This window comes from Pseudopodoces humilis, chromosome 9 (assembly GCF_049639895.1).
Source record: "Pseudopodoces humilis isolate 2021_Gansu_Grassland_sample_001 chromosome 9, ASM4963989v1, whole genome shotgun sequence".
NCBI classification, from domain to species: domain Eukaryota; kingdom Metazoa; phylum Chordata; class Aves; order Passeriformes; family Paridae; genus Pseudopodoces; species Pseudopodoces humilis.
The window spans coordinates 22,204,555-22,215,892 of record NC_142208.1 but is presented as its reverse complement, the minus strand read 5'-3'; the positions used below and the strand labels follow the sequence as shown (position 1 = coordinate 22,215,892).

Sequence of the window (11,338 nt, the reverse complement as noted above, 5' to 3'; positions counted from 1 at the left end):
ACCCGGGCTGCCAGAGCCCGCAGGCCGCGCCCGGCGCTCAGCCCGTCCGGGATCCCCGTGCGGCCGGGAGCGCCATGGCGCCAAACGAGCCAGACCCTGCCGGGGCGCGGCCCCCGCCCTCGGCACGGCGGCTGCTGCTCCCGCAGCCGGACGGGCAGGCGGATATCGGCGGTGGCCCGGCAGTTCTTATGGCTGCCACCACCGAGGGCACCGGCCCTTCACACTGTTCTCCCCGCCGGGAAGCTCGGCCGCAGCGGAGCTCCCGGGAAGCGCGGCGCTGTGCAGAGCCCGGCCGCTCGCCGTGCTGCCACCGGGCCCGGGGCCCCGCGGCGGGCGGGAGTGGCCCGGGACGGTGGCGGATGTGTAACACGGATAAGGAGCTAATTGTTACTAATTTTTTTCGGGGTCCCGGCAGCGAGGCAGCTCCGAGCTTCTCTGGGCACCGGCGGTTCGGGGCAGAGTCGGGCCCCGATCAGGCCTCCTTACTGCGGACGCCCTTCCCTGTCCACCGCCCGGACCGCAGAAAGGCGTCTCGCACGGGGAGCGGGCGGGGAGCCGCGAGAAAAATCTACTAAATCGTCGTATTTCTATGGCTAGGGGTTTGCAGCTGCGTGGTGGCAGCGGTGCGGGGCGCCGCGGGAACGGGAACCGGCCCCGCCGCGGGACCGGCAGCACATGAGCTGCGGTGAAGTGCGCGGGACTCGGACTCCTGTCCCGGGCTGCGCCCCCAGTAAATACGTCTCTGAGGAGTGCAAAAAGACGAAGATACGAGAGCAACGACAAAGCCACTAAACGGTGGTACCGTCGGACATTAACAACATGAGAGAAAGTCCCGGGAAGGCCCCGCGAAGCCCCGGCGCCGGGACACTCACCTGCCCGGCGTACGCGCCCGGCTCCGGTGGCCTCCCCTCGTCGCCGATCCAAGCCCTGCGGGGCAGCAGGATTTTAATCACAACGAAAAATCTCACCAAGGATCCCCTGCCTCTCCCTCGGTGCGCCCGCTCCCCTCGCCGCGGCAGCTCAGAGCCCCTGCAAAAGTCCGGGGGCCGCGGGGAGCACCGAGGGGCCGCAGCACCCCTCGCATTAGGGGGCTCGGTCGGTGCCCGGCGAAGCCCTGTGGCCGTGGGACTCTCAATGCGGAACAGTACAGCGGGCTCATTCGGTGCGTCACCCGCCGGCACGGAGGCGAGGTGGCTCCACGGAGCCGCTGGCCGCCCGTTACCGGCGGGAGAAATGAAACAAAACGAAACGAAATGAAACGAAACGAAACGAAAGAAAACGAAAATCAACGAAAGGAAACGCCGACGATCGCGGTATCGCGCTCCTCATCCAGCCCCGCGTTACCGCAGTCCCGGGCTGCCCACCCGGCCCGGGCCGGTCCGTCCCGACTGGGCCTAGCGGTCGCAGGCTGCGGGGCCCGATCCGGCGGCGGCGAAGCGCGCTTTCCCCTGTGCGAACGAGTGTCGCACCGGCTGCGGCGAGCTGGGCCGGCCTGCAGATTGCCCCGTCGCGGGGGTATTTGCGGGGGCACCGGCGGAGGGACCGGGGCTGCAGGGGGATGCGGAGTGGGTCGGCTACGTGTACATCGCATGGCTACGGCCCGTCCGGGGCGGCGGGGTCGCCGTCGGCTGCGGGAGCGGTGTGGGGTGGCGGAGGCGAACCTCCCCTCCGCTACGCGTCCTGGGCCACGGGAGGCACTTGCGGGGCCGTGCTGGTGGGGCGGGGAGGCCGGGCCGTAGGGGCCGCACATGTCGGCCCCTGCCGGGGCCGGACCAAGCCGTGTGCGGGCAGGGGCCAGCGGGGCGCGCCCGGGCGGGGGTCCCTACCTACCTACACGTGCTTTGCACTGGGGGGCGCGGCGGCGGCTGCCGGGGCTCTCTGCGGGGACCCCGACCCCGGCGCACTGTCCCCGCGCCCGCCGGGCGGGTGCCGGGCCGGCGGGGCGCTCTGCGGGGAAGCAGCCTCCCCGAGTGCAACCTTAATACATTGCTATTTCTGGCCGGGCGGCCGGAGCCGGGCAGGGGGCCGGCTCTGCCTCCCCCTCTCTCCAATGGCGAGGCCGCCCCCGGCCCCTCCTTGCCGTGACGTGCCGGCCCGGGGCAGAGGAGGCTCCCGAGCCTTTGGCTGTCCCTGCAGAAGCTGTAACAAAACGCAGACCCCCAGCGCCGAGCTAATGGAGGCAACTTAGACAGAAGCAGGCGCGGCCCCTCGTCTCTCGGTGCTGCCTGTTCCCCCCGCACCGGGCGCGGCGCTCCCCGCCGAGCAGCCACCCGAGCGCCGCCGGGCCCGCGGGACTGCCTGTCCGCTTGCGGTGCCCCGATGATGTTACCGAGCCCCGTCACCTCCACACCCTTCTCTGTCAAAGACATCCTCAACCTGGAGCAGCAGCAGGACCCGCACTATGGGGCCCAGCTCCCGCACCACCTGGAGCACCACTTCCACCCCGCTGCCTGCCTGCTGGCGGCCGCCGACGGCGCCCGCTTCTCCGACGGCGAGGAGGAAGAGGAGGAGGAAAAGCTCTCCTACCTGAGCCCCATGGCAGCGCCCGGGAGCCAGGCGGACGCGCGGATCTCCGCCGACAACTACGTTCACGCCGTGCTGCGTGGCTCCTGCGAGGCCCCCGGCCCGGGAGAAGAGCTGGACTCGGCGATCCGAGATCCAAGTGAGTATCGGCTCCGCCGCGCTTCCCCGCACTGCACCGCCCCGCCGGGACAGGCCACGCGCTGGCTTCCCGTGGTGCGTTCCCAGACCTCGGGCATCGCCCCGCGAAGCCCAGGTCCTGGCACTGTAGCCCGCTCCACGTCCCTTGGCCGTGTCGAGCCGGGACAGGCACATCGCGGGGCTGCCACCGCCCTCCTCCGCGCCTCGCTCGCCTCCTCCCGGGGGAGTGCCTCCTCACGGCCCCGGTTCGGAGGTGCCGGATCAGGCCCGCGCTCTGCAATTTCGGTAGCGGGCGGGGAGGAATGGGTCGGGTTAGGCCAAATCCGCACCCGCTCCGGTGGGGCCCGGCGGCGTAGCAGGTGCCCGGCGCTGTGCGCGACGCGGCCCGGAGCTCGCCTCGCGGCGCCGCAGCGGTGCCGCCGCAGTCGGCCCGGAGATGCGGGAACGTGCCCGACCCTGCCGCCCGAATCGGGCCCTCGCAAACACAGGCGGTGCCGGAGACGACCGGTCCCAGCGCTGCGTCCCCGCCTGCAGCGCGGTGCCCCGACGGGCGCGGGGTCGGCCGGGGCGCGGCGCGGAGCTCTCGTCCGCCGGTGGGGCCCGTCGGGAACAGCGAGCGCTCGGCGTCGGCGAGGCGCACCCGTGACCTGTCCTCCCCCGTACAGAGAGCTGCGTTCTGAAGAAGCCGCTAGACGCAGCGGAGAAGGCGGAGGAGACGGAGAGGCCGAAGCAGCGGAGCCGGAGGAAGCCGCGCGTACTCTTCTCCCAGGCGCAAGTCTTCGAGCTGGAGCGTCGGTTCAAGCAGCAGCGTTACCTGTCGGCGCCCGAGCGGGAGCACCTGGCCAGCAGCCTCAAGCTCACCTCCACGCAGGTGAAGATCTGGTTCCAGAACCGGCGCTACAAGTGCAAGCGGCAGCGGCAGGACAAGTCTCTGGAGCTGGGCGGCCCCGCGGCCCCGCCGCCGCCGCGCAGGGTGGCCGTGCCCGTGCTGGTCCGTGACGGCAAGCCGTGCCTCGGCGGGTCGCAGGGCTACAGCTCGGCGTACAACGGGCCCTACTCCTACAATGGCTTCCCCGCCTACGGCTACGGCAACGCTGCCTCCTACAACCCCGGCTACGGCTGCACCTACCCGGCGGGCACCGGCGGCGCGTCCATGCAAGCCGCCTGCAGCCCGGCGGCGGCCGCCAGCCCCTTCGTGAACGTGGGCGGCCTGGGGGGTTTCAGCGGCGGCGGCCAGCCGCTGCACCAGCCGGCGGCGGGGCCTTCCTGCGGCCAGGGCGCACTGCAGGGCATCCGGGCCTGGTAGCCCGCACGCAGTGAGGGTCGGGAGGGGACCGACAGGACGGCCCGGCGGCTCCGCGGCCCCGTTAGCAGCCGCACCGCAGCCCGGCTGCGCGCCACGCGCCCTGGACCTGAGGCGGAGGGGCTGCGGGACGGCGCGGCGGGACCCCGGCGCTCCCGCCAGCATCGCTGCGGGGCCGGCGACGGACGGAGCGGGCCCGCGCGGCAGGACGGGGCCCCGCGAGCCCGCAGCGAAGCGCCGCCGCCCCGCGGAGCCGCCGCGACGGCCGGGCGGGCCGGAGCCGATCGCGCCGCGCCAGCGGAGCAGCTTTGCTTGTAAAAAGCCGACGGCGGGGCCCGCTAGTGCCGCGGCCCCTCTATCTACTCTGTATCGGTCACTGCCAGCGCCAGCTCGCCCAGTCAGTCAATAAACCAGGTGCAATACTCGCCGCCCGATCCCTCCTTCGTCCACCGGCCGGTGCCCGGCGGAGGGGCCGGGGCCCGTGCCCGGCGGCGGGGCGGTCGCCGCGTCGTGCCCGCGGGGCAGGGCGGCCCGGCCGGCTTGTGAGCGTGCCAAGGGCGCTGAATGGGGCCGCGTAGCTCAGAGCCGGGCCCATTGTGGCCGACGGGCCGGCGCTGAAAGGAGCCGCCGAGGAAGGTAGCGGGAATAGGCGCTTATTGGATTCGGGAACAAAAGGTGTGGCAGGGAGGCGAGGGACAAAGGGGCCCCGGCGCCGAGATTGACGGGCCGCTTTGCCCCCCACTGAGGCCCAGGCCCGGCGCTTTATGCGCGGGGGCTGCAGAAACGTGCTGGGTTTTGTTCCCCATTCTGGGAGCGCAGGGGAAGAGGAGGGGGGTCCGCGGGCCGCTGATTAGGGCCGGCCGGGCCGGGCAGCCTGAATGCCGGGGCATTATTGCTACATGTTCAGCCATTTCGCTCGATTGCAGGGGGAGGGGGCGGCCGAGGCCCCCGAGCCCCACGGGACCGGCCGCGGGGTCGCCTGTCGCCCGCCCCGTCCCGGGCCGCCCCGTCCTGCTGTCGCCACCGAGGCGCTCTCGGGGCGGTGGCCGCGGCCGTGCCTCTGCCGTGCGGGTCCTGCCGAGCCCCGCCGCCGGGGCCGGAGCCGCGCCGGGGAGGGCCGCGCACCCGCGGAGCGGCGCGGCAGCACCGGCCGTCTGGGGCACCCCGGGCGGCAGCGGGGACCAAAGGCGCCGGGAGCTCTCCCGTGCTGTCCCGCACATCTGCCCGGCCGCGACGCTGCCTCTCCGAAGGTGTTTCCAGCGGAGCCTTCTTGGAGCCGGCGCGACGGACGCACACCAGGGGCTCGCTGTGCCACCCCCCTAACCCAGCGGTGCCCAGCGTGTCCCCCCCCATGTGTGTTGTGTGACAGTCCCTCTGTCCCGAGCAGAGGAGCTGGCTCTGTCCTCGGAGAAGCGGCAGGTAACGACCGCTGACGTTTATAACCGCGAGTTTTATGCCGCACATTCCCACCGTTCAGGCTGAACGTGCACCTTTGGGGTTTGCTGTTTGAAAGGAACCGGAGAAATTCTTTCCACTGCGGGGACAGAGTAGGCAAGCCGCAGGCCCCGGCTCCCAGCCTGGCTCGGCACCGCACCCCACTGTCCCGCGAGCCACCCCGAGGCCGGCAGGCTTCACGGGGCCGCCGCTGGGAGAGGATGCGGCACGCCCAGCTGATTGTTTGCTGGATGGCAGTAAGGTGTCGCAGGAGAGGAAGCCCAGGCCCTGCTCTTGGCTTCCAGAGATGAGTGGTTAAGGCCCTGTGGTCTCGTGGGTAGAAACAGGATAGCAAAGAACAAAGGTAATGCGCTTTCTTCACAGCAGCAGTCAGGCTGGAGAAATTTGTCTCTGCCATAGGAAGGAGTTGCATTTTCCTCCATATTCTGCCAGACTGTTGTCTGCAAAAATAGGGACCCATGTGAGTTCATACTTCAGCGTGCAAGCCAGAGGAACCATAACCACAATAGAAGCTCCTCCAAAATCAGGACGTGTGAGAGGAGTTCCCAGCGTAACACATCCCCTCAAAGTACATGGCAGTTGATGAGAAATCCACTGCATCTCGGCAGCACCCAGAGCCTCTGGCTGAGGCCAGAGCCCCAGCATGGGACATGCTGCCCAGGTCCGTAGTCACAGTCTCTAGAGCACAGACAGCTCTTTAAAGCTAAAGGACACCCAGGGACCTCACAGCCGTGTTGCAAGGGGTGATGCGGGGCAGTGCCAGCATGATCCAGCACCAGCAGTACCCGTCCATAGCAGAGCACTCTCCACTTGCTCCTGGTCACAACCCTGACCCCTCTGTCCCTCCGTGGAGCTGGAACAGTGCCCAGTCAGGGGTTCCGAGAGGCCTGACTGCACGCTGATGTCGCATGGCGCTGGAAGTTTCTAGATGTCCACCACAGCAAGCCCCATTCCTGGGACATGTCCCAGCTGTCCCACCAGCTCAGACTGGAGGAAGGGCAAGGGATTAGTGGGAGGGACCCCTCTGCAGAGCCTCGCCCAAAGCTCCTGAGCTGATGGGGACGACCAGAACAGCACAAAGAGACTGCGGTACTGGAGGGCCCAGATCAGGGCGGCGGAAGTGGAACGCTCCAAGGAGGAGGAACAGCCGGCAGAGGCCAGTGGGAGGGAGATGGTGGGAGATTGCAGATTGGGCCGGCTGGCCAGGGAGGGGAGACACAATGGAGGGAAGTTGCTGCGTGGCTGTGCTGGAGGCAGCACCAGCCCATGATGCACCCTGTCCCCCACATCCGAGGTTGAAGCTGGATGCCTCCAGCAGGGTGAGAGGCACAGGGAAATCTCTGGTGGAAATTCCTTTGGCATGGTCCTGCTGTGGTGGTGCCATAGCCAGAGGGACATCAGGGAGGGAGGGACGAGGATGGCCACAGACAAGGGACAGAGGATACGTGTTTCTTCCCGGTTGACTGGGGGATTTACTGCTATTTTGGAATCAAGCTGTGAAGGTGCTGATTGATTTCAAACAGGAATGAGATTCTCTAAGTGCACTGATTTAAAAGAAGGGAGGGACCTTTGTGGCAGCTAGGTTTTAACTCCCAGGCCTCAGACCCACTCTGTGTGCAGGCTCCAGCTGTGTTTTTTATTCAAGTTTCCTGTACAAGGAGGAGCCCATGAGCAGAACTTATCTGCATCTAGTGGCTTCTAGGGAGGCTACAACTAAAACCTAGTTACTGCTGGTTTTCTGTGGCTTTTCTGTTATGCTCAGGATCACACAGAAGCAGTGTTGTTCCTTCTGCAGGTCCACAGATATGCTCTGATTTCCTCTCCTTCCCCTTCCCTTTCATCTTTTCATCTTTTCCCCTTTCTCTCTCCCTCCCTACTGCTGAGGTCATCCTTCCCCCTCTTATCCTTCATTCTTCTGTCTCCACCACTCACTTGCAGCCGTCAGCAAGGAGCTGACGTCAGCAAGGTGCAGAGGGAGATGCCTGATCCCAGTGAGGCTGGTCAGGCTGCTTGTGGATCTGGGCAGGCATCACTGAGTTCTGCTACTTGGAAGAACTTCATCCTGGTCATAGCCACCTCCTGCTGCCTGCTCTGCAGAGCTTCCCACTGCAGCCACCCCTGCCAGCGCTTGAGCTGGGAGCTGCTGAGGCTGCTTGGCCACTGGGGCTCTGTGGAGCTATCAGGTGTTGGAGATGCTGGAAGCTCCTCCTGGCAATGGCAATATGGGGTTGTCACAAAAGAACGCTCCAGTGCCAAGAAGACTGTTGTCAGCCATGGATCAGGTAATCAATAGTAATTGTGCTGTGGAGCCTCCAGCGAGGCTTTCTCCCACTGTATGCCCGCAGCACAGGGGGCAGGGACCTGCCTCCTTTCCGTGGGTGAGTCACTGCATCACAAGATGACTGCACCTGACTGAGCAAGGTGACGGGACTTGCATGTTTTAGCTGTTTCTTCTTCCTGCAATGGTGAGATCAGGCACAGTGCCGCCACTAGGGATCCAGGTGACCCACGAAGGATTCACTCTGATTCAACCAAGGATCCAGGTGACCTGTCCGCGGAGGCGGACTGAATCTTCATCCCTTCCAGAACAGGGTGCTGCTGAAGGTCAAAGCTGCCCCTGTGTCCTGCCAGAGCCTTTCCCGGAGACATTATACCACTATCTCCCGCCTAGGCAATAAATAAAACCCACAGACACTTTCCCGGGGACGATCCTTCAGGCGGGCGGTGCCGGGGCCAGCGGGGTCCCGGGGTGATGCCCGGGATGCTCGGGTCCCGCGGGCTGCCAGCAGGGACAGGGACACTCGCTCCCGGGGCCTGTCCCCAAGCGAGATCCGGCACCGCCATCTATCGGCCAGCGCCCGGGGACAGGGAGTGACAGACACCCTTCTGTCCCCGCCAGCCCCCGCCGCTGAGCTTCTGCAGCTGGCCTTGGCTCGCTTTGGGGTGCCCGAGTCCCCTCACAAGGCTTGTGGGAGCCCTGGAGCATCGGGGCAGGGTGAGGGGTTCCCGCTAGGAGGGACAGCGGGACAGACGGGACATCGGGACGGCCGGGCTGGCTGCGTGGGCAGGCGGGTGTCACCCCACGGGCAGCAGCACCGGGGGCTGTGCACACACACACACCCGGGCCCCGCTGCGAGGGGAGAGCTGGGGACAAGGCCAGTGTCCCTTCCCAGCCTCCAGCCGCCGTGCAGGTCCCTTGCTAGCGAGCAGTGCAATTCACCTAATTCCAGGAGCCCCCCTTAAACTTCTGATGCCCTGACACTGCCTGCAGCTTCCAGATGATCTCTCCCTGCAAGTTCTTGCCCAAGGACACGGGATGGCTGTTGGTGTCCAGCGCCTGGTGCCCGTCACAGCTGCATCCTCACCAGAGGGAGCTGTGTCCCACATTGGGGCACAGCCCAGTTTTGGCCCACTTCCCTACCTTTTTTACAGCCCTTGGCAATGCTCCAGGTGACATACTGCTCAGGTCTAATGGGCATCCAAAGGTGCCTGGATTTACATTTCTCCTGGCACCCACCTAGCCGTGCCAGGCATGGTCTGTGCTTGCCAGGAGTCTCCTGTGTCAGTCCCAGAGCTGTATTGCCCCGGGGGCATTGCAGTCTTTCTCTGGGGCTGACACTGGCTGCCAGTGCAGTATCTGCAGGCATGCTGGGCTGCACAGATTACTGCTGAAGTCTCCACCAATCTCCTGGAACAGCCATTGCTTCAGCTGCTTTTGAGGATGATCCCAGACCAAGCTCGTGTCACAGCACACCTGAGCTGTCCTCACCCATGTGAGGACTCCCGCAAGAGTGACCCCTGTTCACTCAGAATAGGGCTGCCCAGGAGCAGCTCCTTCCCCACCTCTGCTGTCTCCCCAGTGCAACAGGTCACCTGCCCACACCCCAGTTCCAGCCAGGATGTCACTTTGCAGTCCCTTGCTGGGGGGAATTTGACACAGAAGCCTGCACTAAGCATGGATATTCACCCAATATCTCCCCATCAGAGCAGACATGCCAAGAGCTGTTCCAGCCCAGCCTAGGGGATTGCTTCTTCCAGTGGTTCCCTAGAGAAAAGAAAGGTTTTCAGCCTCAGCTTTACCTTTCAGGGTATATTCTCTGCCTAGAAAGGGAAATAGCCTTTCAGGCTATTCCCTGCACTGCCATGCTTGGACAGAGCTGGGCTGATGGGGACCAGCCCAGCCCGGAGCTGTTTCAGTTTAACTCAGGCAGCAATGTGGCTCAGGAGGGGCTTTCCCAGGCCCACCAGAGGCAATGTCTGCTCTGTGTCCAGCAGCCCTGGCGATTGTGTTTAGCACTGCTGTAGGGCCGGGAGGTCATGAGAACTTGTACAACTTTATTGGGGTCTGACACAGCCCTGAGGAATCCCAGATCCAGGGCTGGCTGGGGCTGGAGGGAGGCTGGGAGCCCATCTCTCTGCTCCCCATGGGCTCCAGCCACCTCCTCCCACTGAGCGGGGCTGTCAGGCATCCACTGCAGAGGGGCTGTGGGGCAGGAAACCTCAGGGCAGCCCAGGGTGCTGGCAGAGCACAGGGATGTGGTTTCCGGGGCAGAGCTCTTGTCCCCCTGCCTGCCCTCTGAGCTGGGCTCACAAAAGCTTGAGCACTGACGCCAGTGGCCTGTGTGGGGTCATGAAGGCAGGAGCAGCTCAGGAGCCCACCGTCCCCAGCTGAAGGTAAGGGACAGACACTGGAGAGATCTCCCCCGCTTCTTTCTCTGAGTAAGATGAACCCTCAACCCCCAGATTCCCTCATCCCAGCTCTGCCCTTAACCTGCAGGAGTGCAGTCATCTCCAGTTACCCCTGGAAGGCAGCTGGGGGCTCCTGAGCTGCTCCTGGCACAGTAACCTCAGGCTGCCTGACATAGTTTGGGCTTGTGCCATAGGCCAGCTGCGCAGCCCCACACCTATCACCTGGAGCAGGGCCAGGCCAGTGGTGCTTCCCACCTCTGCCTGCTCAGGGACTGTGGGGCTCACCCGACCCAGAACACACCAGGACGGGGCTCAAGGGGCAGCTGGACACAGGAAGGCAAGGCAGCAAATCCCTGCCTGTGCTGGATGTGGCTGGGGATCCTGCAGGGAGGTGAAAGGAAAAGGGATTGTCTCCAAAACTCTGCTGGGCTGAGCATTGCTTCCTTGCTGGAAAGCCAAAAATAGTCTCTTTACTCAGAAGAGGCTGTAGGAGGAGAGATCTCACTCGAAGCACAGCCAAATACCTAAGAGGCCATAGGACAGACCCAGAGCAGTGTGGCTACACTGAGGCATTACCAGACCTTGGAAAGGCAGTGGCCAGAGCTGAACCAGCCAATAACTCCATTGCCTCCAAGCATCTCATCATGCCAAAGGTGCCAGAGGAACCAGTCTGTCTGGCAAGAGAACACCCCCACCCCGGCACCCTGCTATGGCCAGCCTTCAGTTTGTGCCACACATTCAGCTCAGAGATGGCAGCAGGTTGACATTTTTCCTGTCCATTGTGGCCTGGCCCAAGGGATATCTGGGAATGCCCGTGGCAGCTCTTCTGTCCCTGCAGTGTCAAACCCAGAACAGGCAGTGCCATTCTCTGCAGGGCTGCTGCTGCCAGCACTGGGCAACACCCAGCTGCTACTGGGTACGCTGGCAAAGCACCAGCAGACCAGAAAGGCTGTGCCCTTGTCAGGGGAACGCTTTAGGCCAATTGCTCACAGAGCAGCATTTCTGGGCTGTGCTGACTTAGCATGTGCCTGTTCCTGGGGGTCTCACTGCCTCCCACAGCACTTCTGTGGGTAGTTATTCCTGGAAAACATCCTAGAGAAACTTTCAGTCATGTCTTCATCCACTGACATAAAGTTTCTTCCAGCAGCTGATGGATTTAATAGCGTGAATCTTCCCCCAGCCCCAGTCTGTTTATGCCTTTCCCTCCATGGGGTTTGTCATTGCCCCAGT

At 64.8% G+C, this 11,338-nt stretch overlaps 1 protein-coding gene across 2 annotated transcripts; it reads left to right on the top strand.

The window, feature by feature from the left end:
• The first annotated feature begins 2,150 nt into the window (after positions 1-2,150).
• NKX2-3 (NK2 homeobox 3) lies at positions 2,151-4,001 on the top strand. Of its 2 annotated transcripts, none has more exons than XM_014250171.2 (2): positions 2,151-2,662; positions 3,327-4,001. In XM_014250171.2, exons 1-2 carry the CDS (start codon positions 2,320-2,322, stop codon positions 3,965-3,967), a joined length of 984 nt encoding a protein of 327 aa, XP_014105646.2. In that variant the 5' UTR covers positions 2,151-2,319; the 3' UTR covers positions 3,968-4,001. The 2 variants fall into 2 exon arrangements, with proteins under 2 accessions (XP_014105646.2, XP_087915934.1); XM_088059808.1 differs by having other exon boundaries at positions 2,151-2,672; positions 3,331-4,001.
• Positions 4,002-11,338: the final 7,337 nt, after the last annotated feature.

Coding starts and splice junctions, on each gene's coding strand:
- NKX2-3 (XM_088059808.1), top strand. CDS start 2,320: ATGATGTTACCGAGCCCCGTCACCTCCACACCCTTCTCTGTCAAAGAC. Junction 2,673..3,330: donor CGAGATCCAAGTGAGTATCG/GCTCCGCCGCGC, acceptor CCGTACAGAGAG/CTGCGTTCTGAAGAAGCCGC.